This window comes from Neofelis nebulosa, chromosome 4 (genome assembly GCF_028018385.1).
Source record: "Neofelis nebulosa isolate mNeoNeb1 chromosome 4, mNeoNeb1.pri, whole genome shotgun sequence".
In the NCBI taxonomy this organism is placed as follows: domain Eukaryota; kingdom Metazoa; phylum Chordata; class Mammalia; order Carnivora; family Felidae; genus Neofelis; species Neofelis nebulosa.
This window is the reverse complement of record NC_080785.1, coordinates 5,909,137-5,933,585: the sequence shown is the minus strand read 5'-3', so window position 1 is coordinate 5,933,585 and position 24,449 is coordinate 5,909,137. Positions and strand designations below refer to the sequence as shown.

The 24,449-nt window shown below is 49.8% G+C and overlaps 1 protein-coding gene across 1 annotated transcript in view; it reads right to left on the bottom strand.

Moving 5' to 3' along the window:
• Positions 1 to 5,503: 5,503 nt before the first annotated feature.
• The window catches only part of RHEB (Ras homolog, mTORC1 binding), a 44,715-nt gene continuing 25,769 nt past the window's right edge, over positions 5,504 to 24,449 (bottom strand). Inside the window, exons 3-8 of the mRNA XM_058723760.1 lie at positions 20,403 to 20,470; positions 13,393 to 13,475; positions 12,452 to 12,508; positions 12,289 to 12,336; positions 11,676 to 11,757; positions 5,504 to 6,026 (exon numbers count right to left, since the gene is read on the bottom strand). Coding sequence (XP_058579743.1) covers positions 5,934 to 6,026; positions 11,676 to 11,757; positions 12,289 to 12,336; positions 12,452 to 12,508; positions 13,393 to 13,475; positions 20,403 to 20,470 — 431 coding nt within the window. The 3' untranslated portion in view covers positions 5,504 to 5,933. The remainder of the gene's footprint in view (positions 6,027 to 11,675; positions 11,758 to 12,288; positions 12,337 to 12,451; positions 12,509 to 13,392; positions 13,476 to 20,402; positions 20,471 to 24,449) is intronic.

The window sequence follows — 24,449 nt, the reverse complement described above, 5'->3', positions numbered from 1 at the left end:
GGGGCTCGATCTCACAAACCGTGAGTCGAGGACCTGAGCAGAAATCTTAACCGCCCGAGCCCCCCGGGCACCCCTCTGTCTTGCCTCTCTAGTTTTTAAAAAAAAAAATTTTTTTTTTATGTTTATTTTTGACACAGAGAGAGAGAGAGAGAGAGCGCGCGCGCGCGCGCGCATGAGTGGGGGAGGGGCAGAGAGAGAGGGAGACACAGAATCTGAAACAGGCTCCAGGCTCTGAGCTGTCAGCACAGAGCTTGACATGGGGCTCGAAATCACAGACCGTGAGATCATGACCTGAGCCAAAGTCGGACGCTTAACCGACTGAGCCACCCAGGCGCCCCATGCCTCTCTAGTTTTGTGACGTTGCAGGAATCCCGGAGTCATACCCACTGCTGACACGGGGTGGACGCTCGGGGAGCTCCAGAAACAGTGGGACCCTGGCAGCAGGTAAAACGGGGGCAGCTGACAACCCTCAGGACTGTGACTCTGCCCTTGGTTGGGCTTTGGGGACAGCCGAGGTTCTCATACTTGCGGCGTGACAAGGGCCAAGGGAAGTTTATGGATCAAGGACTCAAGACCAGAGAGTGTGAGGGCAGGTGGGGGGGGGGTGCCCAGAGACACAGTTTGGAGACTCGGGACCAGGGCTGCCTCGTTCTGAGTCTTCGTCCCATCTATGCTCCACTTATTTGGGGTTCCAGTGCGAATCAGGGTGCGGTGCAAACTCATGGGCTAATTGTGGGGAGCTGTCTCTGGGCCTCGGGTCCCTCCTGTGGAAGGAGCTGATGCCCGGTCTCAGCTTTCCGGTTGGAACTCTGGAACAGACCCTCCCCGCCCCCCTCCACACTAGGAGGTTATCAAAGGGACAGAAAGACGATAAAGACGGGGAACACAAAAGTTCTGCTTAATGCAAACCTTTCTTGCTTAACGTAAACCTTTGCCCTCTTGGGGGAGGGAGAGGAGACTTGGAACGGTTCTGGAATCTCCTGAGGAATGCTCTGGAAGGCATCCTGGTTTCCCGCTGGTACGGGGCCTTCCAGGCAGCCCCTATTAATTAATATGCACAACAGTCTTGGTCGACTGGAGTCACCCAGGCAGCCGGAGGTCCCGGGCAAGCACGCACTCCCTCCCGGAGATGCTGGGACGGGCAGTACCCGTGAGGCTGGGTCAGGGGGGCACACGGCAGTGTGCCCGCTTCTCGGGCGAGGCCGCAGGCCACGGGAGCCGGAGACATTTCCCTGAGTCCAGAACTCTCCAGGAATTGTCTCTTTGCCTCCATTTACACGATAACCTGAAAGGCCTCGGCGTAGGTTCTGGGCCGTCCGACTGGCTTCCCGATGACAGGGTACGGCCGCCATCTGCTGTGCACACGAGCCACGGCAGAGGACACCCTCCTTCCTCGTTACGAGCCCTTAATGGGGTAGGCTCAAGAAGCGAGTAAAAGCTGTCCCAGTCCCAGTGCCCCGTGTGAATGGTGGGGGAATTTCAACCACACCGCAGCAGACGTGGGCCGAATTCAAAGGGAACTTTCTGGAAGGCAGCCCTACAGAGGCTCACTTACTCTTCTGTTTCCCTGCCGAGGCTCCCTGCGACGGCACAGGCCCCGCGGTAAAGGGCCTCTGAGAACCCGGTGAGGACACTGGCAAAAACCGTCCCCCCAAAATCGACTTCTCCAGAACTCTGGAAATCAACTAAAGGCTCGCAGCAACCAGGGAGCGTTTATTTAAGAAAAGCGATGCATTCTCAGCCCAGGTGAGCTCTGTGGCATTGTCACTCACCCTCCGGCCAGCCCCGGACCCCAACTCCGAGGTGCCTTAAAAACCAGCAGCCGCAACTGGGTAAAAGCCAGCGACCTGGCGGCCCCCGGAAGGATCACGCTGGGGTTGCTGCTCTTTGGAAGCCCCACGCTCAGAAAACTCCTGATTTGCCCATCAAGCAGTTCCCTGGAACACCACCTTGCAAAGCTTGTCTTTATACTTGACCTGCCCGCTTTTCCCCACGGTATCTATCAAAAACAATCAGCGGGCATTTCGCTGACACGGGAGCAAACAGCAAGATAACAAAAAAGCTGAAAAAAGAAGAGAAAAGAAAAGAAACTGTTGGAAAATGAGATGTCCGAGGGGGACCTGAAAAGGCTCTCCTCGGAGCCCAGGGGAGCACTGTGTGTCGAGCAGCGCCGCTCACGACAGACCTCACCAAGACGGGTCGGGAAGGACTGAGGCAGAGACTCTCCAGCTAGAACTCGACATCCTGCAAGGTCTTCCCGGAAAAATGAAGGAGATAAACAAAAACTCCCGAGAACTCACAGCTGGCGGACGTGCCCGCAGAAAGTGCCGGAGGGAGTCTCGGGCCGGAGTGAGGTCACCAGGTGATCACAGAGCGCCAGTAAGGGGAACCGGCAGGTAATTACACAAGACAGGATAAGTGAATGTAGTTTTTGTAACTTTTTTCTTCTGTTTGATTTCAAAGATGCCTTCACAGGGGCGCCTGGGGTGGCTCAGTCTGTTAAGCGTCCGACTTCGCCTCAGGTCATGATCTCGTGGTCTGTGAGTTTAAGCCCCGCGTCGGGCCCTGGGCTGACCGCTCGGAGCCTGGAGCCTGCTTCGGATTCTGTGCCTCCTTCTCTCTCTGCCCCTCCCCCGCTCAAGCTCTGTCTCGCTCTCTCAAAAATAAACGTTAAAAGTTTTTTTTCTTAAATGTAAAAATAAAAAAAAATATTTTTAAAAAATTAAACAGAAAGAGGACTTCATAAACCAGTAATAAGTCTCGTTACTTTTAAAAACTGGTGCACTGGAACATCTCTCTCGGCCGGCCCCGAGCTCAGAGAGGCTGGTGGGGCGTCAAGGTCCCGGGGACAGACCTCTCACGGCCTTCGTCGCAGGCAGATTTAGTCCGCGAACATGCAGTGTGTACAAGGACCCACCATGACGGATGGTGACGGGTGCCATGCTGTTCGATAAACCATGTGGAGGCCTGGAAGGGAAGTCTGGGGAAGGGCGTTGTCCAGGGAGGAGAGTCTGGGAACCACCGAGGCCAGAGTGACCAGAGAACAGCCTCGGTGGCCGGTGACGTTAAGCGCCAGCTGGATCGTGCTAGGCTTCAAGCGTCGGGAGTTTCGATTTTGGCACGATTGTTATTAGCGAATTGTAAGGAGGGAGTGACATGAGGCAATTAGTTTTCAACAAGCTGACTTGGTGGGAAGCGGGAAGGGTTTGGAGGGCGTGCCACCCGCCACAGGAAGCCAGTGTGCAGCGGGGACAGACTGCCTGGGAGATGGGAGGGGAGATGGAGAGGAGGCCCCCTCCCCCCACTTTCCAGCTTTAGCATCCAGCGGCCAGTGGTGTCATTTCCTGAAATGGTCTAGGGGGAGGCCCAGGTTGAGGCTTGATCAAGTATTCAATTTGCACAGAATAAATCTGAGATGCCCAGGAGGCACGGAAGAAAAGCCCAGAGGTCAGGGCGGGAGGTGTGAGCTTTGGAGCCTTCGGGAAACACGCTAGCTAGCGAAATCTGTGCCTGCAGAAACCCCACAGAAACCCGGGGAGAGAATGCAGGCAGGGCAAAGGCCCACTGAGGTTTGGCAGAGAAGGAAATAGCAGACCCGCGCCCACAGCGCGATGGAGGAAAACCGGGGAAACGTGGTTTTGCAGAAGCAGGGGGAGGGCTTGCAAAGTCATCGGCCGTGTACCATGCTGCTGAAAGGTCGAGAAAGAAACCAGGAACACCACTGGGTGTGGTGACAAGGGGGTGACGTGCGTGAGAGGTGTGGGGGAGATGTGGCTGGAGGTCTAGACAGGGTTAAGTGGCCGGGCAACCTAGGTTCAGCAAAATTCCATCACGTTCATTTAAATTTGTAATGTGATTTCAGAACTGTATTTATTGTGAGCTGGAGAGTTTTGAATACTTTTATATCTGCACGTCCTGTACTTCAATGAATCTAAAATCACATTTATGCACCAAGAAATAATAGGTGATCTTCCACAACGCAACACGTGTTCACTGATCGCAAGGCTCATTTTGATTTCAGAAATGTTAAAACGTGTTAAAAAAAAAAAAAAAGAAAAAAGAAAAAAAAAGGCCCAGAAGTGGCTGAACACGGTATTAAGTGACAAAAAATTTAAGTCAAATCTGGCACTTGCCAGAGTTTCTTCAGAAGCCCAGCTACCACATTCGCACAGAGGACACAAAACGGATTTGGTTACTGACATTAACCAGTCGCGAACCCCTTTAAGACGGCTTCCTCCCCTAGAGGTGGGGCGGCACCCTCTTCACGCAGTGGAGCCAACCAGAACATCCGCACAAACAGGTAACACCAACCACCCCTGCCGTCACCTGCCGGTAACCAGCTGGTGGAGCCGACGCCCCGCCTCGGGGACACACGAGGGACATGCGAGACGCTCTCTGTCCTCTGTCCGGCCAGTCCGCGGACAGGCTCAGCGCCCTGGGGGGCGGGACTGGCTGGCCCTGTGCGAGGTCAGATGCGAGCTCGACAAGGGTGCAGATTTCCCTGCGGTGTTCGCGACACTCAGAACCGCCTCACTGTGCGCGAGCTGACATTTAAACAAAACGTCGGAAAAATCAAGAACGGTAAACACCTAGCGACCAGGTGAACCGGGCCACAGAGAGGAGCACCACGCCACCTCCAGGCCCCCTGTGACAGACAGCTGAACCTGCGTCCGGCACGAACGTGCTGCTCGAGGTTCCCGTCGTACACAGAAAGCTTGGGACGCACTGCGTCCGGATCTCGCGCTGTCCCCCACACCGAATGCCCATATAGAACCTAAGGCCTGAGGATCAACCCTGTTAGTAACAAGCGACGATACCGTGTTGTCAAAAAAACCCCACTACTGTGTTTCAACATTTGAGGTATTGCGCCATTCAACCTCGGCTGGACCTACAGTCGACGGGGCGGCCGCCGTGCACACCGCGCTCCTTCCTCCTCCTTGCGGCTCCCGGTGGAGCTGAAGGCGGTTCTCGAAGTCTCTCACGCGACACTCAACCGGCCGTATTCTCCGACCCCTGCAACGACTCGGTGTGGTGGCGTCTGAATCGGATCCTGTCTGCGGTGGACACCCAGCCTGGCGTAAGGAGAGAGAGGAAGTGGTCCCGACTCCTCCTTTCCCTCAAGCAACCCACGGGCAAGCGCGAGGGAAGTGCGGGGAAGGCTGGGCCAGGCGCACCCCCGCATGCACCCCGCTCAAGGGGGGCGCTCTGAGGGCGGAGGGGAGGGCGGTCACTCCTGGGGACTAACTCCCTTGGACGTCGTCGGTGGAGTGCCACCCCAGCTCTTGCCAGCTGCCCGCCGGGTGGGCCCCACCAGCCACCAGTCCCCCCGCCCCCCCAACCCCTGGGTCCCGGGCCCCCAGGCTCCACTCACCTCTGCCTGCGGCCACCCCCTCCACCAGTTCCTGCACTCCAACCTGAGCCTCCCCAAGGCCAAGGTTGGGAGACAAACCCCCAGGAGGCCAGGGATTCTCCCTTAGAAGCCACGCTAGGTAGCACGAGGGACTAAGGTTTGCAGCTATTTTATTTACAAGTATACATTTAACACAATGAAATAAACACTGATATATTGAAGCCTAGTTAATAGTAGTGTAACAATATGTATCATTTTGATGATTACATTATTTTAAACAACAAACTACACTGAAAAATTAATGCCGATAAAATTCTTGGTCATAATATTATTAAGAAATACAATATATAAATTGAAAATATGATTGCTTAAAATTTGAAAATGGAAGTGAACTCATTTGGACAGAGTCAGAGTTTAACATAATCTGAAAGGGGGGTGGGTGGGGCCAGAAAAAGCTCTGACCCAAATGAAATCTTTCAGGTTAACAGAAGGAAAAAGCAGCGGAGTTTCTCTTGAAGGATAACGGGCAGTCTGCTTCTGCAGGCAGGATCGGCTCCCGGGGTCCTCGGGCTCCGCGGCGGGATCACATCACCGAGCAGGAAGACTTTCCTTGTGACGCGGCCCCATCGATTTTTTCTGCCTCCAAAATTATCCTTCTAAAAACGTCAACAGCAGTCTGAAATCAAAGACACAGCCAGACAGCGTTAGGTTTAACGTGGAGCCCTGGTGCCTGACTGGTGCCAGTCCCGCAGGCAGGACTGAAGAAGGCCCGCCGCTGCCCGCCGTCCCCCACCCCTGCAGGTGGGGCTGGGGGTGCAGCTGCGGAGAGACCCCAGAACCGCCCAGCCCCCGACACCACCTGACCGGAGAACTAACCTCTCATCCCGCTTCTGGTCCCCGTCATCAACGGTCACTGCAGGCTGCCCCTGGGTCTCCCCCGACCCCACGGTGCCCCTGGAGTTTCTGGGTCCGGTATGAGGACCCCTCACCCGTCGGCTCCTGTTCCCATCAGAACACCCCTCTCCCCTGCAGCGCGTGTCCCCTTCACGGCCCGGCTCCCACGGGCCCTAAACCAGGGCGGGGGCTTTTCCTGCTCCTCGCGAACCCTCCAGACCTCTGCCTCCCACTTCCTTAAAACGCTCAGCTTCGCCTCGTAGGCAGCCGTGCAATCATATAAGCCACCTTCGAGCCACGTGCAAACCCTGAGTCACCTCCCCCCTTCCTTCTGGGGCAGTGTCACTGTGTCCAACACCGCTCTCCGCCCCTGGGACCTCCTCGCCTCCCGTGACCGGGGGACCGGTCTTTCTCAGTGGTAGCCTCTCAGCCCGGTGGGCAGCGCAAGGGCCCTTCACAAGGAGTCACTGTTACCTGGAGCCGGGAATCCCCTCTCAGGCGGGACACCAGCCCCCCATGATCACAAGATGCCCCTGTTCTCAAAGGCCTCGAGGGGCAGCGCCTAGACCGTGTTGATACCAACGGTCACCCCTCCAACACCCAAGGCCAAGAACCCACCGTGCCCACCTTCCTTCTCTCTCTCTCCCTCTCACTTTTCTTCAATATCCCAACCTCCACAATTCTCGGCCCCACAGGGACCAGCTTCCTTGATCCGAGGACACGTCCCTGTCCCTTAACCACTCGTCCCCCTCACTCTGTTCCCAGCACCACCGCCACCGGCTTCACCTTCTCTGCCCGCAGCCACAGCCAGCACCCACCCGGTCACTGTCTCCCTGGGACCCCGACTCCAAAGGGGGCCCTCGGCGCCCCCCCCCGCCACACCGATGGAGGTTCGTGCCTTGCCTTTCTCCTGGAATTTCTAGCGCCTCTCCCCGTTCTCACGCTCGGCTGCTGTGTCTTACAGTTCGCCGGGAAAACGCGCAGCGTCCAGGAGAGAACTCTGCATCCCCGTCCGCCAAGCTGACTGCCCCTCAAGCCTGGGCGCACCTGCTCTCGCTCCTTCCCTGCTGCCGCGGACGAGGTGGCCCTAACTGGGCGAGAGCTGCCCCGCCCCCACCCTCTTCTCTAAACAAGGTCGCTGGCTGCAGCAAGCTTTCCTCCTTTCCCAGGACTGTACAAACACGTCGTTTATTTCACCCTACAAAAATGCACAGAAAAAGGCCTGGAAAAACCCGTGCCAGACTCTCCCCGATTCGGTGTGTCTGGAATCTGGCGTTCTAGATAAACCTCGGAATTCTTCTTGCTTATCTGTGTGATCTGACTCTGCCCAAGTGTGCTCTCTTTCATCACATCGCTGAAGTACAGCCGTGGGTCGCCACAACAAACACGCCAGGACCGCCAACTCACCCCCCAGTTGAGCAAGAGAGGGTAGCGTTCTCATGGACTCCCATCGCTCTTACCATCGAGGCTTTGTTAACAAAACCCACTGAACTCTGCTTACGAGGTATGTGAGGCAAGTTACAAACAAGCTATGCTTGAAAATTTGAAAATCAATAAAATTGACTTGATTGAATTGATTTGAAAATCAATAAAACCTTTGAGCGGTTCACACAGGCTGATCTCTGATCACATGACTACTGGTATGCACGTGTGTGTGCGTGTGTCTTTACTACACGACTTCTCTCCCCTGTTCTATTCGAATAGCCGTGAGCATCCTGGCAGGAATCTGGGTTAGAATCACTCACACCTCTAATGTAAGGGATTAGAGTCCCTTTGGGCGGCGAGAGACTCACCAGGCTTCGGCTCTCCTCATCTCTTTAGCACATTGCAAGACGGCGTGGGCAGGAGTATGAGAGACGTGACAGAGAGCGGACACATCTAGACAGGCCTTTAAGATAACTGACCAGGACACGGGTTTCCCAAGGACCGCGGGTCACTGCTGTATTTACCCGATTTGGGTACAAAGATCTTCTGGCCTTAAAGGACTCGCTTCCTGTCGGAGAAGGCACCTGCTAATCGGACAGCAGGGCCAGCACGGAACAGACCACAGTGAGTGGATCACTCAATCTCTGATCTTCTCTGGCTTAAGACGTTTGAAGCTGCCATGCAGGACCCTTGCCTTCTTTTATGTTTTTGGCTACTATGCGATAACTTCGCTAAATGTATCAAAGCCGCAGAGAAGGACAGTAGTGGGAATCTTTTCTTTTTAAGCCTTCGGCACAATTCCTCTTTTCTCTGGTGTTCAAAAGGCACCAGGCTACCCTCTACAGGAAACACAAAGACAAAAGAGCACACCCGTCCAGAATCACGTTACGATCCTTAAGCTCCAGGGACGTACGGCGTAAACCAGAGAGGAGGCCTGCACCCCGACACCAAAGGGCCTAAGAACGCACCTCAAGCAAACCATTCGAGGTCGTTCTCAAGAGGAGACGTGACCCTGAGGCAGCGGCCCTTCCTAGGCACTGCCTCTTCGTCACACTGGAGCGCAGGGCCCGCTCGGGACGGACGTGCTCGAGGGGGCCGGCAGGAAGGACACACGCGGAATGCGGTGCACGCTCCGCGCGGGGGTTACGCGAACAGTTGAACGACACTGCTGCCGATGCCAGTTTAATTATCGTGTCCGATGGGACAAGCGCTCAAGGACCCTCCGATTTTCACCCGAGAGGAAGAGTGAAGTCAGCGAACAGAACCAAGGTGGCTGGGGCCATTCGGCTGCCCTCCCCAGCTTGACGAACGTTTTTTACATGAGGTGTAACCGACACGTGACGCGGTGTTAGTTTAAGGAGCACAACGTAACGATCTGACAGTCGTGGACACTGAGAAACGATCACCCCAGTAAGTCGACGGCCACCGCCGCAAGGTTACAACCGTTGTTCTTGTGAGAACTTTTGCCAGCTACTCTCTCGGCAACTCCTTTCTTTCTGTAATTTTTTTTTTTTTACGTTTATTTTTGAGGGAGAGCGTGAGCAGGGAAGGGGCAGAGAGAGAGGGAGACACAGAATCCGCAGCAGGCTCCGGGCTCCGAGCCTTCAGCCCGGAGCCCAACGCGGGGCCCGAACCCACGAGCTGTGAGATCATGACCTGAGCTGAAGTCGGACACTTAAAGGACCGAGTCACCCAGGCGCCCATCAGCAACTTTCGAATACAAACAAAAACACCACAGTATTGTTAACGGTAGTCATGCCGTATACTACACCCCGGGACTTACTGATCTTGTAAGTGGACGTTCTTACCTTCTGACCACCTTCAAACTGTGACTATGCAGATTTTCAAGCACACAGAAAAATGGAAACAACCGTGTTAACAATCAGCCAGCCCCCCATCTAGAGTCAACAAACGTTAACGTCCTTGCTTGCTCTGTCACCCAACTGCCCCATTTGAAAGTAAGCTGCAGACGTTAGGAAACTTGGGCCCTAAATACTTTGGTTTGCATTTCCTAAGAATGTGGACAGTCTCTTCATCATTCCAGTACTGCCACTGCATCCAAGGAAATGAAAGTATTTCCCTAATATATCCAGAACATAGTAAAATCTCTCCAATGGACCAAAGATGTCTTTTACGTTCCAATCGAGATTGAAAGACTCTGTAATCCACAGTGGCTATTCCTCCCCAAGAATGCTTTAACTTTCTCTTACTGTTTATTTGAGAGAGAGAGAGAGAGAGATACTGCGCACATGAGAAGGGAGGGGCAGCGAGAGAGAGAGGGACAGAGGATCCAAAGCGGGCTCTGAGCTGTCAGCACAGGGCCCGACACAGGGCTTGAACTCACAAACTGAGACCATGGCCTGAGCTGAAGTCCGACGCTTAACCGACGGAACCGGCAAAGCACACCCCCCCCGTGTCCCCCCGCCCCCCCTCCCCCCCAAGAACACTGTAATCTCTATTATGCTTTGCTCACGCCAGAGTCCTTCTCCTCCTGTCCACCGGAAAGCATGGTATAGACAGAGAGGACCAAACGTGGGGTAGGTTTAAACTCTCTGAGCTCTTACATCATATATGAATAGATCTAAGAGTGATCTAAGAAAACTCATTTACATCTTTGGACCTTAAACTCCCTTCCAGAATGAGGTAGTGCAACTAAATGATCTTAAGGATAGGCCAGACACCTAATAAATGTTTGATTTAGTTCCATTAGAAAATGAAGGCATCTCTTACGATCTCAGCCCCTGGTATGAGTTCTATGTGCAATCAGGAGCTGAGCAGAGTCCCATAAATCCCTTGTTAGCTGGCACTTGGAACCAATTACACAGATTTAATATCCCCCATCATCCGAACCCAGGGACCAAGGGATCTGACGAGCTCGGGGCACCTGGCTGACTGAGCCCCTACCATACAGGCACGCCGAAGGCATCCGCTGTGCTGGGCATCAGGGAGCGCACAGTGGTAAATGACACGGCCTTGGATTCCAGAATGAACTAAGGGGGAGAAGGGAACAGAACCTTGAGCCGGGGAAAAGCGGCAGGGGTGGGAGAACGGGCGCCAGGCCCACCGTCTGCCGCCACCCTTCCCGACCTGCTGTTTCCTCACAGAAATGGACACCGACTACTCTTATTCGAGGATCAAACCAGAGAACATGTTGAAAATACTTTCAGAACTGGAAAACGGCAAAAGCCGTTACAGAACGTCGTCCGAATGTAAGCGGTTAATGAGAGAAAAGACAGGTCAGAGGGGAACACGAGTGAAGGGTGCCATTCTCAAAGTGCCCACTATGTTCAAGGAGCGAGCGCAATAAATAAACATTAAAAAAAAAAAAGGGGGGTGCCTGGGCGGCTCAGCTGGTCAGGCATCCAACTCTTGATTTCGGCTCCAGTCATGACCTCGCGGTTCGTGAGTTCAAGCCCCGCACTGGGCTCTGCACTGCCAGTGTGGAGCTTGCTTGGGATTCTCTCTCTCTCCCTCTCTCCCCCCGCCCCTTCCCTGCTCGCACGCGCTCTCTCTCAAAATCAATAAACTTACAAAAAAAAAAAAAAAAAAAAAGGAACATCTGCAGGGCTGATATTGGGAACAGATGCCCGTAAAACGGTTCTCTGCAATTTCTACGTTAGAAACAATACATATGCGTCTAGCCCCATTTCATCCGACAGAAAAAGGACGTAGGTGCGGGCACAAAATTATTGCCAGAATGACGTAAGACCATCACTGCTTCTTTTCTACGTCTGGACTTATTTCTGGACCAGCCCTGAATACAGGACAAAAATAATCATAAACGTCTACAAATTAGTGCTATCAACTCCTGTTTATCCTACAAATATTCTAGGTCCCGTCATAAGTGGAATACTGCCAGCCACCCGAAGACGGACGCTGGAGAGGGTGGAAGGGAAGGACACAGGGGAAGCAGGAGCGGCACAGCTGGCGGGGCCACAGGCCGACCGTGGGGACACAGCCCGGGGCCGACGGATGCAGCGTCAGAGGCCGTCTACGAAACACGTACCTGATTTTCTTTAGCAGAAGATTCCAAAAAAGCTGCGTTCCAAGACTCTGCTAATGCTTTCCCTTCTTCATAACTGATCACCCTAAAGGAAAAAGAAGATTCTAATTAAAGTACTTGGCTCTTTCTTTATAAAACATCTATAATTATTTATGAACCAGGCTCTACTTTTAGCGACCGTTTCCCGTGTAAAGCGGAAGACCGCTCTCTGCCCAATATTCCTACCCAGCGTGTAACATACAGCGGCACTTTAATTACGCCTGGGTCGGGCAACGGGACAGACACGGCCTTCCTGGGTTACCCGTGCTCCTGCGAGCCCTCCAAGATCAGAGGACACGACTGCGAGCACCCGAGGACGGGGCGATTCCCAAAGGCACGGGGTGCAGGCCTCTGGCCAGCCAGTCCCCTCTCCAGATGAGGCCCCGCAGGAGTGGGGAGATTTACGCTGTGGCTCTGCTTCTGCTTAGGTACAATCGCTGCCACGTTTCTGAACACAGAAGATGCTACAGCTGAGAATGTTCTCGACGTGGGAACGAGAATTACAAAAGGCACTTCCGCGGTGAGATCAGCGTAGGCTTCATTTTAGAAAGCAGTTCGCCATCCGGAAGGTACGCACCTTTCCATGTGTAGATCTTTCTTATTCCCGACCAGCATAATAGGTATTCTAGTAAGGGAAGGAAAAAAAAAGCCACAGTAACCCAGGGCCAGACCTGCCTGTTCACAAGACACTACTGTCATGAGGGCATCTAGCAAAAGAGAACGAAACTGTTACTACTTACTGCACTTTCCCCACCATATCCAACAATTTGCCGTGAATAACTTTAATCACTTCAAAACTGTAAAACAAAAGCATGAAATCAGACCTCCATCTTAGTTGGCGTTTTTACATGGTTTTTTAAATGTTTGTTTATTTCTGAGAGACAGAAAGAGACAGAGCACCAGCAGGGGAGGGGCAGAGAGAGAGGGAGACACAGAATCCGAAGCAGGCTCCAGGCTCGGAGCCGTCAGCACAGAGCCTGACGCGGGGCTGGAAGCCACGAACCGCGAGATCGTGACCTGAGCCGAAGTCGGACGCTTAACCGACTGAGCCACCCAGGCGCCCCTCCATGTTTCTTATATAATTTTTCTAGTGGGAAAAACATGGAATGTCACCGACTCACCGCTGTAATATAAAATAAAGTGAACACAAGGAATCTCATAGTTTTTTCCTATAAACCTTCTTTCACGTGAGTGTGTGACACTGAGTAACCCTTACTGAGAATATTCAAGATGACGTACGTGAGATTATTAGATGGGAAACTCTACCAGTTGTCCGACAAATCACATAAACGCGTATTTTAATCTCTGAATAAACATCCGTAGGATGTTCTGTAGCTAGAGGGCCCTCGCGGTCAGCCCGCGTTCCACGTTAACGTGGTGGAAATGCACAGACAGTAAACCAATTTATGCGGTTGTCATTTCCATTAGCAGAAAAGCTCAGATCACCTAGGCAGCTGGAGGTGAGGAATACAGTTTTCATTCTAGCAGTGCAAGAGAACGTTCATCAGGATACTTTTCCCCCTTAACAACCTGTTTGCTCCACAAGCCAATCACTGAAACGCATTTAGCCCGGTAAGGCTGATCGTTACTACAACCAGTTCCATCATAATCCTTTAGACGGCTGAACGCTATCTATGCAGAGCAAATAAACTCGAAGCAAGCAGCAGGGGGGGAATCGTACCTTTTGATTGATGTAACAGAATACACAAGAATATAACCATTAATATCTATGGAGTATGTCTGAGGAAAGATGGAGTATTCATCCTGTGGGAGAGAAAATAATTCCATCTGAGTAAAGTCTTCACAAAGCATAACAAGCAATCTTTACCCAAAGTTTTTCCCATATTACCTGGTCAAAGAAATCAAAGTCAACAAAGAAGTAGATTAAAACATCATTCTAGACACATAGCCCCACACACTGAAGACTTATTTAAGACTGGTTTGGGGCTGCTCATTGTTTTAAGCTAATACTCAGAAACGATCCTGGCCATTCTAAGGCTTCTGGGGAGAAGGCTAATCACTTCTGCAAGTCCTGGTGGGGAGGATGAAGGAAATGTCAGGGCAACAGGTCCCGCAATCTTACGCGCAGTGAAAGGCGCTAACGTTTCCTTTATGGACACAAAGTCCAGGATCTTAGATCTCATGGGAAACTCACGAGTGCTTCCGGTTTATTCCACAAATTTGTGTTTTCATATTTAAAAGTGCTAGGTCATCACTAAACCTGTTCCCTGCACTTGAATCACAAGGGCCTGAATGCCAGTCTATGGGCCATTAATGGGCTGCTACCAGCACCTGAGAGGGGAAGAAGAGAGGAAGAGAATCCAAACGCTACACGTGGGGTACCCGGACTTCCGAGGATCACAGGAGTTACTTACCGAGCAAGTTTAGGAATGAACAACAAAGGCACACGTTATGTGACAATGTATCAGCAGCTACTTTCATAAAGCGGCTTTAGGAGACTCAAATATAAAAGCATTCTAAAGGTCTAATGTCAGTGCAGTTTTCCTTAGTGCACGCCACTGTCTGGTACAAAACATTTTGTTCTCTGGTGAAATGTAATTGTCAACGTGCTGCGTATCCCGGGCAAGCGCTGTTATACAGAACATCTAGAACATCGTGTCAAACCACCGTTTTATCAAAGAACGGACTCTGTTAACTCTGCAGGTCCACAGGATGATTATAACTAATGTTCACGATGGCCCGCAATTATTACTATTCGCCACAGTAAAGTGTCTTTAAAAAAAACCACAAAGAGTAAGTTTTACTATCAGTTCTTGGTATCATAAATAGTAATCTTTAATTAGAAGACAGCATTTCTACATCACAGCACTCACTACATACACAAAATAAAACGTCTGTTTCATTACTTTCAGATTAGTTTCACTAAGTCGAGTTCATTTTAGAAAAAAAGTTTTTTTAATGTTTATTTTTGAGAGAGCACCAGTGGGGGAGGGGCAGCATGAGAGGGAGACACAGAATCCGAAGGGGGCTCCAGGCTCCGAGCTGTCAGCACAGAGCCCGACGAGGGGCTCGAACTCAAACTGTGAGATCATGACCTGAGTCGAAGCCAGACGCTTAACCCACTGAGCCACCCAGGTGCCCCACCCCCTCCAGTTTTTTTTTTTAACATTTATTTTTGAGAGACAGACAGAGCATGGATGGGAGAGGAGCAGAGAGAAAGAGAGACAGACACAGAATCCGAAGCAGTCTCCAGGCTCCAAGCTGTCAGCACAGAGCCCGATGCAGGGCTTGAACCCACGAACCGGGAGATCACGCCCTGAGCCAAAATCAAGGGTCGGGCGTTTAACAGACTGAACCACCCAGGCACACCAGTCAAGTTTATTTTAGTGTTAAATTTTGAGAACATTTTTGTCGATGGAATGATAGATCTTTTCACCCAGATTAAAAACAACATTCCAAATGATTTTAGTCACCAGTTGAGCTACAGTAGATCCAAAGTTCAAACCACCTTTTCCCTGAAGAGAAGATGTGGAAATAAAAGAGTGATCATAATCACATGGGGTGCCTGGGTGGTTCAGTCGGTTAAGCGTCCGACTTTGGCTCAGGCTGTGGTCTCACGGTTCGTGAGTGCAAGCCCCGCATCGGGCTCTGTGCTGATGGCTCAGAACCTGGGGCCTGCTTTGTGTTCAATGTCTCTCTCTCTCTCTCTCTCTCTCTCTCTCTCTGCCCCTCCCCCGCTCGCACTCGGTCTCTCTCTGCCTCTCTCAAAAATAAACAAACAACAACAAAAAAAGCTTAAAATAAGAAAAGAGTAATCACATTTCAGAGGCATGGTACAAGGAACAACTCATTAAAAAGTATATTGGAAGGAAAGGACCTCTGGCTGTAACAGAAACCAAAAAGGACAAAATTTCTAGGAATAAACTTAAGAGAACGAAACTGTACGTTCCAACTGAAAAAGATCTGAAAATCCTCCCAAGAGATAAAACACTTCAAAAACTGCAACAGTGCGCCGAGGTCCTCAGCGTTCACGCGCAGGTCTCCACTGGCTGATCCTGAATTAACACATGAATGTAACATGAGCCCGATAAAAAGTGTCTTTTCCGAGAAATAGCAATTGTAGAAGCAGGTGGGTGAAAAGCGCAAAGCTACTTATTTTAAACTTAAAATAAGTACAGCACTAGTTCAGGAGCGAAGCAGACAGAAATCTACAAAGACCCAGACAGCCAGGGGGATTGGATATGCGTTCATACCGGCCCTTCAGCTCAGTGAGGGAAAAAGTAACCTTCAACAAAACTGTGCAGGGAACGAGATCAGAAGCTTCTGGAGGTAAACGGCTGAGTCGCATCTCTAACTCACCCTTGGGCAAAAACACATTCCAGAGGAATTAAAGACTGCAAGATTAAAAATGGAAACTGCGTGCAGGGTAGACGAGAGAATTCTTTAAGAATAAAATCAGTTGAAAAGAGAATGATAAATTCAACTATGTGAGAACGAGCAAGTTCTTCATGGCTAAGAACCTTTCCAGCAAAAATCATAAACTGAAAACAAAACCTTGCGGCTCAGATCACCTACCATGAGCATTTGCTTCACATTATTAAGGGGTCTGTCAAACCCATCAGCAAAGACCATCCGCCCAACAGAAAAAGGGCAAAGTGCATGGACAGGATAATTCCCAGAAAAGGAAACACACTTGCCCTCAAACAGGAGAACGTGATCACGCTCCTTCGTGAGAAAAATACTCACTAAAATGATACTGGGGTACTATTTTTCACCTAGCGGACTGGCGAGTAACCAAAGACGTAAAAATGCATTGCGCTGATGGATGTGTTGGGGAACAGGCACTGGCTCCTTGCTGGTGAGAAGGTAAGCGGCCACCCTATGGCCCAGCGACCCCACAGCCACGACATATCCTCACACACACACACGGTCTAAAATGACACAAGATACGGATCGCAGCGCTGCTGGTGGCACCAAGACTGGAAATGACCCACTTGTTGGTCAACAAAGTACGCTGCGTCCAAACAACAACACGCTACGCAGCAAGTGGAGGGAAAAAGGGCCACAGGGACCCAGGTGGAATCACCTCCAAGACGGGAGACGCAGGGATAGGCTACTCTCTGTGTAAAAGAGAAAAAATAAAACTACAATTGTACGTTCCAGTACAGAGTATCTGCAAAGTATCTACTAGAAACTGGTCACGGGGCTGTTCGTGGAGGGCTGGAGCTAAGGCAGCCAGAGCCCGAAAGACCCAAGTGTTACTATTTACCTTTTGGTGTTATTCCAGTTCTGTAACACGGGCATTTATTACTGTTTTTTAAAAACCGGACTTAATACTTGTTTTTTTAAAAACGGGGATTTGACACTATAAATATGACTGTCACTGGGGCGCCTGGGTGGCTCGGTCAGTTAAGCGTCCGACTTCAGCTCAGGTCACGATCTCGCGGTCTGTGGGTTCGAGACCCGCATTGGGCTCGGTGTGGACAGCTCAGAGCCTGGAGCTTGCTTCCGATTCTGGGTCTCCCTCTCTCTCTGTGCCCCTCCCCCACGCATGCTCTGTCTCTCAAAAATGAATAAATGTTAAAAAATGAAAATTAAAAAAAAAAAAAATGACCGCCACCGATTTACCTGTCATTGAGTCTACTTCAATTAGGCCCGAACAAAGTATTTCATGCAAACTAAAAACCATCCACTTGTATTGAACCATGTTCACTCCCTCCCCTCGCTGGCAACAAAACCTGCTACGACATAAACTACCAAGTAGGTAGTACTTGCCGTGACAGTGTTCCTCTTAAAACGTGTCAACCGCGAACACGCTATAGATTCTGTTTGAAGAATCTGCCCTCTCATCACCTTCCCCTGCCATGGGGCACTCTTTGCTCCAGCCCCAGCCCCTAGGAATCCAATTTAAGAACAGCTGTAAACGTGTCGTGTTGTCCAGCTGCCACAGAACAAGGTGTTCGCGGTTACAGAACCGCAGCAAAGCAAATGCGCGTGTCGTTAGCATCACGCATCATAAATACGAACACAACCTTTTATTTCAGAGTCTCCCAACTGAACGTAGCCTTGAAGAACTACTAGCTGCAACGAGCACGAATTATTCGAGGCAGCTGAATTTGGATCCGTTCTGTGCAAAAATTCTCTAACTATTCTTATCTGGCAGTAACAGGCCCAAAGGAGCGAGACAGGCAGAGCTGGTCACGGACCTTGCTCTCGCCGTCCCTCCCACCATCCACCCGCTCCCCAAGATCTCTGATCCTTTCGGGGTGATTCTTTACTACTCTATCATTAAAACAGTTACAGGCATGTGACGCTCAGTGCCAAGCAGAATCCCAGAGGGACACATCCTCTATTCTGATAAGGAGTCAACATAAAGAAATTTTCTCCAGAGATGTTTTCAAGGACAGCGCTATTCCAAGGATAAGCGACACCTGCACTCCTCCCATTCAGGGTCATGTTAACATCAACGGAGTTGCCATGCTGGGCATCGCTCTGGTCTTAAGAGCATCAAAGATCTACAAGTCAGGACCCAAGCTTCTGGAAGCTCATCAATCTCCTCTAAACCATGCAACAATCCTGTGAAGGCGGGCACTACAGAATCATCTGTTTACAGATGAAGAATCTGAGACCAAGAAAGGTTCATTAACTTTCTCAAGATCACCAGGCTAGCCAAAAAAAAAAAAAAAAAAAAAAAAAAAAAAAAAAAAAAAAAAGCCAGGGTTCAGGATTCAAATCCAGGCAGCACGACTGCAGAGCCCACGTTCCAAACTATGAAACACTGGTTTCTCCTTCTGGCCTATTATAAAATGAATTTCTACAGTAACATTACACGAAAGCGATTTACTGATTTACATCCTCACCCCCATTTTCCAGCAGCTTTAACAAAAATTCTAACCAAAGACATAAAAAGCAAAGCAGGATCTTGGTAAAGTCAGAGGCCCACTATGAACGAAGTGCCTGTTATTTCTTTGCCCAGGACCCTATCCGTTAACACCTGCTGTTCTAGCATAATTGTTACCAGGGCTCCCTTCACTCTTAGTTGTTTTAGGCAATAAATTATACCAGTCACCTTAACCACGAAAGACACAAACTCTAAGGATCGAACGCAACGTCGGACCCCAGAGGCTCTTCTACAGTGACTTCTAAGAGAAGCTTTGTCCTCTAGGTCACGACTCCCCTATGGAGACTCTGTTCCTCTTCTGCTTTACGCACCAAACTCCCCTTCGGTCACTGGACAGGTACCCTGCAGAGTCAAAGTCCAGGACGGCTCTGCTCTAAGACAGCCATCATGAGATCTGAGGACGAAAGCCCATTATACCGATTACCCAGTGGCCTGCGGGGTGAATGAGGGAGTCACGTGGCATACCCCTGGGACGTGCACATTTGATTTATTTTCCTTGAAGCTTCCAGAATTGAAACTCCAGGGTTCTTTTGGTGCTCAAACCACTCAATATAGCTATTTTCTTGCTTCACTAGGGGGCTACACTTTGCTTCCATGTTCATTTTGGAACTTAAGGGGTGGGGAGGGGGTTCATTCCAAACTCACATGACGGGTCACATCATTCTAAGTCTATCTCAATCTTCCCAGGTTCCAGAAAAAAAGCCTCCATTTAACATGGCAGATCAGGTTACGCCACACGCACTTTCCTGCTAGTCTGATCCTCTGTCAATTGTAAGAAACACGGCAGGACTCGGACGACATCCCAGCCTCTTGAAGCTCCCACTCCAGCAACTGTAATAGATCTGGCCCAACAGAACGGCTTCTAGTAAAAGCTGGACCAGGTGCCATGGGAACGGGTGAAGTCCAGCCGCCAGGGTTAGGAGTTTCTTTGTGCTCTTCAAGTTCTCTGAACTTCTTTTCACCCGCTGCTTCTAGTCAATTCCCCTGGCCATCCTCCGCCAAATCCCTGCTAGACCTTTTTTTTGGTTGTTTAATCTTTGGCAATTACTTACTGCCTAGCAAATCAAATCAACGCTCCTTAAGCTCGTGATCATGTAATCCATCTATAAGTCACCTCATTTCTGCCCTATACCTTTCTCATCCCTTTCCCCAGGAAAAGACTTAACTCTTGTTTTTTTAAAAAAATTGTTGTATGTTTTTATTTATTTTTGAGAGAGTGAGAGTGTGAGCAGGGGAGGGGCAGAGAGAGAGGGAGACACAGAATCCGAAGCAGGCTCCAGGCTCCGAGCTGTCAGCACAGAGCCCAACGTGGGGCTCGAACCCACAGACCGCGAGATCACGACCTGAGCCAAAATCGGACACTCAACCGACTGAGCCACCCAGGCGCCCCTACTTTTTTTCTTCTTAATGTAGAAAGGGAGGAAAAGCACTAATAGGATTCTGACATAAAATGCAAGTTTAAAAAACAGAAATACACTATCCTATGATATATACAAGCCTTCCTGATGCTATGAGTGCATTTAACACAATTCTAGAGTAGAACAACAAGCTAATGATTCGGAAAAACTGCCACAAATGTCTTAGAAGACAGCCTGTTAGCTCAGCCTCATTCCCACTTAGCTTAAGCATCTGAGCAATTTGTGACAATCTCTCTTCCCTACCAAGGGGGGGTAAAAAAACCAGACTCATAACTTCCGGAAAAGTCCATTCAGGCACACATAAATCAGGAGGGGTTTTCCTGGCATCACTGTTGCATTTAAGTATCAACAGCAGGGCCAGGACCGCTAGACAGAGGACAGCAGAAGGGGACTCTGAGACACCAGACTTACTTGTCCAGCTGTGTCAACAAGCTGAAGATGATATTCTTGTCCATTTACTGTGATCAATTTTGTGAAAGCTACAGGGAAAAAGGGAATTAAATATTAGTAAAAAGAATTGACTTTAGATCAGTTAAAGCTTGAACACTGACCACCGATTAAGAAGAGTCCCTAATCGTTTCATAAAAAGATCCCACAAAACAAAATGGAACAGATCTGAGTTTACAGATTCTTCCCTCTTCCATTATTTAATAGACACAAGCTGATGGATGAAAATCCAGCTTCGGTACACCTTGAACCTTGTTCCATGAAACTGAAATTAGGCAACAATTCATATGCTGTAAAAGTCATTTGAGTGCTCCGTGGCTTACACCTTCCTCTGTGAAAAAGAGAAATATATTACATAAAGTGTGAGGTCTAGAATGGACCCAAAGCACAAAACCTTTCATTAATTTAGAAGTCTGGTTTCAGAGCACAAACAGCTAATATTAACTGAAGTGTTAAGAACGTCCAGTACATAAAAAAAAATTATCAATTTCATCGACATAAAACAGCAATGGAACAGGTGTTCTGCATGAAAGCCATCATTCCCACTTAGCTTAAGCATCTGAGCAATTTGTGACAATCTCTCTTCCCTACCAAGGGGGGGTAAAAAAACCAGACTCATAACTTCCGGAAAAGTCCATACAGAATCCTGAGGAGACAGACTTCAAACAAATGTAGACAAAAGAGGAAAAGAACTATTAATAGTAAGAGAATATTGAAGAGTAACCATCTGGAACCCTGACAGCAGAACGGAACTTATTTCTTTTGCGTCCATGGTCCCGGCCATCTTCACTTAAGACGCGTCGTTGGATCTCCTGGCTGGCCACTCGACTGGACCAGAACCAGGCCACAGAATCGGTCCCTTGCACAGCTGGGAGAGGACCCGCTGTTGTCCACTTTATCCCACAGCCAAAAGGGAAAGCACAGCAGACATATGAAAATTATGAGAGGAAACTTAGAGGTGACAAGGGGGACAGAGAAGAGATCTTCTCTGGAGGAGGAGTTCCACGGGAGCACTCCCCTACGGCCACCAGTGGTGCTAGAATCGGGAGGAAAGACCACAGACCAGGCCATCCACACCAGTTGCCACATTTTTTCCCCCTTCATTTGCGTGCCTTAATGGAGACTACCACTTTAGAGAATAATTTCACCAGATGAAAACCGAATCCACATTATTTCAAGATAGGGAGTACACAACATAATGTGTTTCATCAATTTTATTGCATTCTTCTTCCGCACTGGAACTTCTCTGAATGTGGGGTGCACCTGGCCTTGACTGTGCTTTTGATCACTATCAGCCAGGGGGCAGTCATGATGCTCCTGTGTGAAAACCTGCCACTGACACACCTTAGTCGGGGAAGATCAAAAAGTGCATTCAAGACGATGAAATTTATGTAAGGAACCGTGATGAGCAGTAAAACAAGTAACCTTCAATTAGATTTAAGTAACTGTGGTTATGAAGTATGACATAATTATTATGTCAACGCTACTAAACAAAACATCACTCATTCACGCGAGAGCTCCTTCCTGAGTACCTATGATCGCCAGGAGCACTGTTCCGGGAGCTCGAAATACTGCAGCTGACCTCAGCGCGCTTACAGCCCCGGGGGAAGGAAGGGTCGAGACACCGTCAGGCACTGTCTTTGGGAGAAGAGCATCCGGAGGTCAAACAGCAAGCGCCAAAGCCCAGCGAGAAGAAGCAAGATCAGCGCAGAAGCGGAGAGAGTGCTGGGGAGGTAACCAGGTTGGGGAGGAGGCAGAGGACCTTTTAGGAGATGGTAAGGACTTCAGAGTTTCATTCTAAATGTGTTGGGAAACCAAGGGTTCTGAGGCAGGGGAGTAACTTGGTCTGATTTATATTTTATTTTTTTTTTATTTATTTATTTTTTTTTTTTAAATTTTTTTTTTTCAACGTTTTTTATTTATTTTTGGGACAGAGAGAGACAGAGCATGAACGGGGGAGGGGCAGAGAGAGAGGGAGACACAGAATCGGAAACAGGCTCCAGGCTCCGAGCCATCAGCCCAGAGCCTGACGCGGGGCTCGAACTCACGGACCGCGAGATCGTGACCTGGCTGAAGTCGGACGCTTAACCGACTGCGCCACCCAGGCGCCCCTGATTTATATTTTAAAGAGATCGCTCTGGCTATGCTGTGAATAAGAGAAATGGACAAGAATGGACCAAGGACATTGGTGGGGGTCCATAACATAGTGCTTACGTAGACTCGGGATCTGAGGACAACGATGGTGGTCTGGGACCAGAGAGCCATGGTGGAATTCAAAGGGAGAGCCAAAAGGATGAAAAAAAAAATTTTTTTTAAATGTTTACTTTTGAGAGAGAGAGAGAGAGAGCAAGAGTGCGCGAGCACAAGCGGGGAGAGCACGAGAGCGCACGAGCACAAGCGGGGAGAGACAGAGAGAGAGACACACAGAATCCGAAGCAGGCTCCAGGCTCCGAGCTGTCGGCACAGAGCCCGATGTGTGGTTCAAACTCAGGAACCAAGAGATCATGACCTGAGCCGAAGTCGGATGCTCAACCCACTGAGCCAACCAAGCGCCCTGAGCCAAAAGGATTTCTGGCTGGAGGCAGGGTGTGAGAAAATGGAGAGGTGGGAGGACTCCAGAGTTTTTGGCTTGAGCCACGAGATGCATGAATTGCCATTTGCCAATTCGGGAAAGCCCGGGGAAGGAGCGCTGCAGATGGGGGAGGAAGCAAATGAAGAAGACTACACCCAAGGGGAAGCGAGGGCAGCTGAACAGAAAAGCCCAGAGTCTGGGGGAGAGGGTGCGACTGGGGGTTTTGGGAAACAAGCAAACTTCTGGGAAGAAGGGAAGATCGCTGGCGATCAAGTACCGCGAAAGCCCTAGCCGGACTTTGGAGCCCAGGGCCCCCCGATACTGCCAGGTCAGGAAGATCAAGATTCAGCCAAGGAGACGGGAGAAATACTGGCCACGAGGGAAGAGTCAAACGGGACGACACGTAATTGTACAGAAGATAAAGGAAATGAAGCTATTGATCAATGTGTTAGTATATCCTTGCACATAAAAAGGATGTAAATCCTCCTACACAGAGCAGTAAAATGAAATCGAGGCCTTTCCATCTGTCATGGAAAACTGCCTCTTCTTATTACTATAGAAAAAAAGGAAGTGTAACAAGAGATCTGTCAGCTCCATAAACTAGGAACCAATTCTTCTACGCACTCCATGTCCGGTCCTGCAGAGCAGTGGAAAGCTGGCTTTCTCCTGGTATCGCTTTCCTCCAGCCCTCTCTCCGTCCCCCTCCCTTTTTCAATCACTAGAGAAATTAACCCACTTCCCCCAACGAAAATCCTGAAACTGCCCCAAGCAGACTAACAGTGACGTATTCGTAGAGCCTACTGATGAGGGACAGATTTCTAAGATCTGGAATGCACCAAGTAAGATCTGTGTTCCTGAAGTGTATCACAATCTCCTAATTCGTATCCCACTGAGAAGGCTACCCACCATGCAATGCTTGATAATGCTGCAAAACTCCTAATTAGAACGGTCCCGTTTTCTCAGCTTTATTAACGCATCAACAGTACTACCTGGAAATGGCAGAAGCTGTAAATCACTACTATTTTTCCTCCTCTAATTGACCAACTACCCCTACTGGTTAAATTTCACCAGAACAATTTAGTTTGTATTGAGTTGTTAGATTAACATGGTGGACAATCTACACATTTGCGTAGGTCTAAGTATTTTTGGCATAAAAACATCCCCAAGCTAGAAAAATACAGGGTTTTATTCATGTTATTCCCCTACATTCCATTTTCTTTTATTAAAAAAAAAAAATTTTTTTTTAATGTTTATTTTTGAGAGAGAAAGACAGAGCGTAAGCTGGGGAGGGGCAGAGAGAGAGGGAGACGCAGAACCTAAAGCAGGCTCCAGGCTCGGAGCCGTCAGCACAGAGCCCGACGCGGGGCTTGAAATCATGACCTGGGCCGAAGTCGGGACACCTAACCGACTGAGCCACCCAGGCGCCCCCTCCTATATTC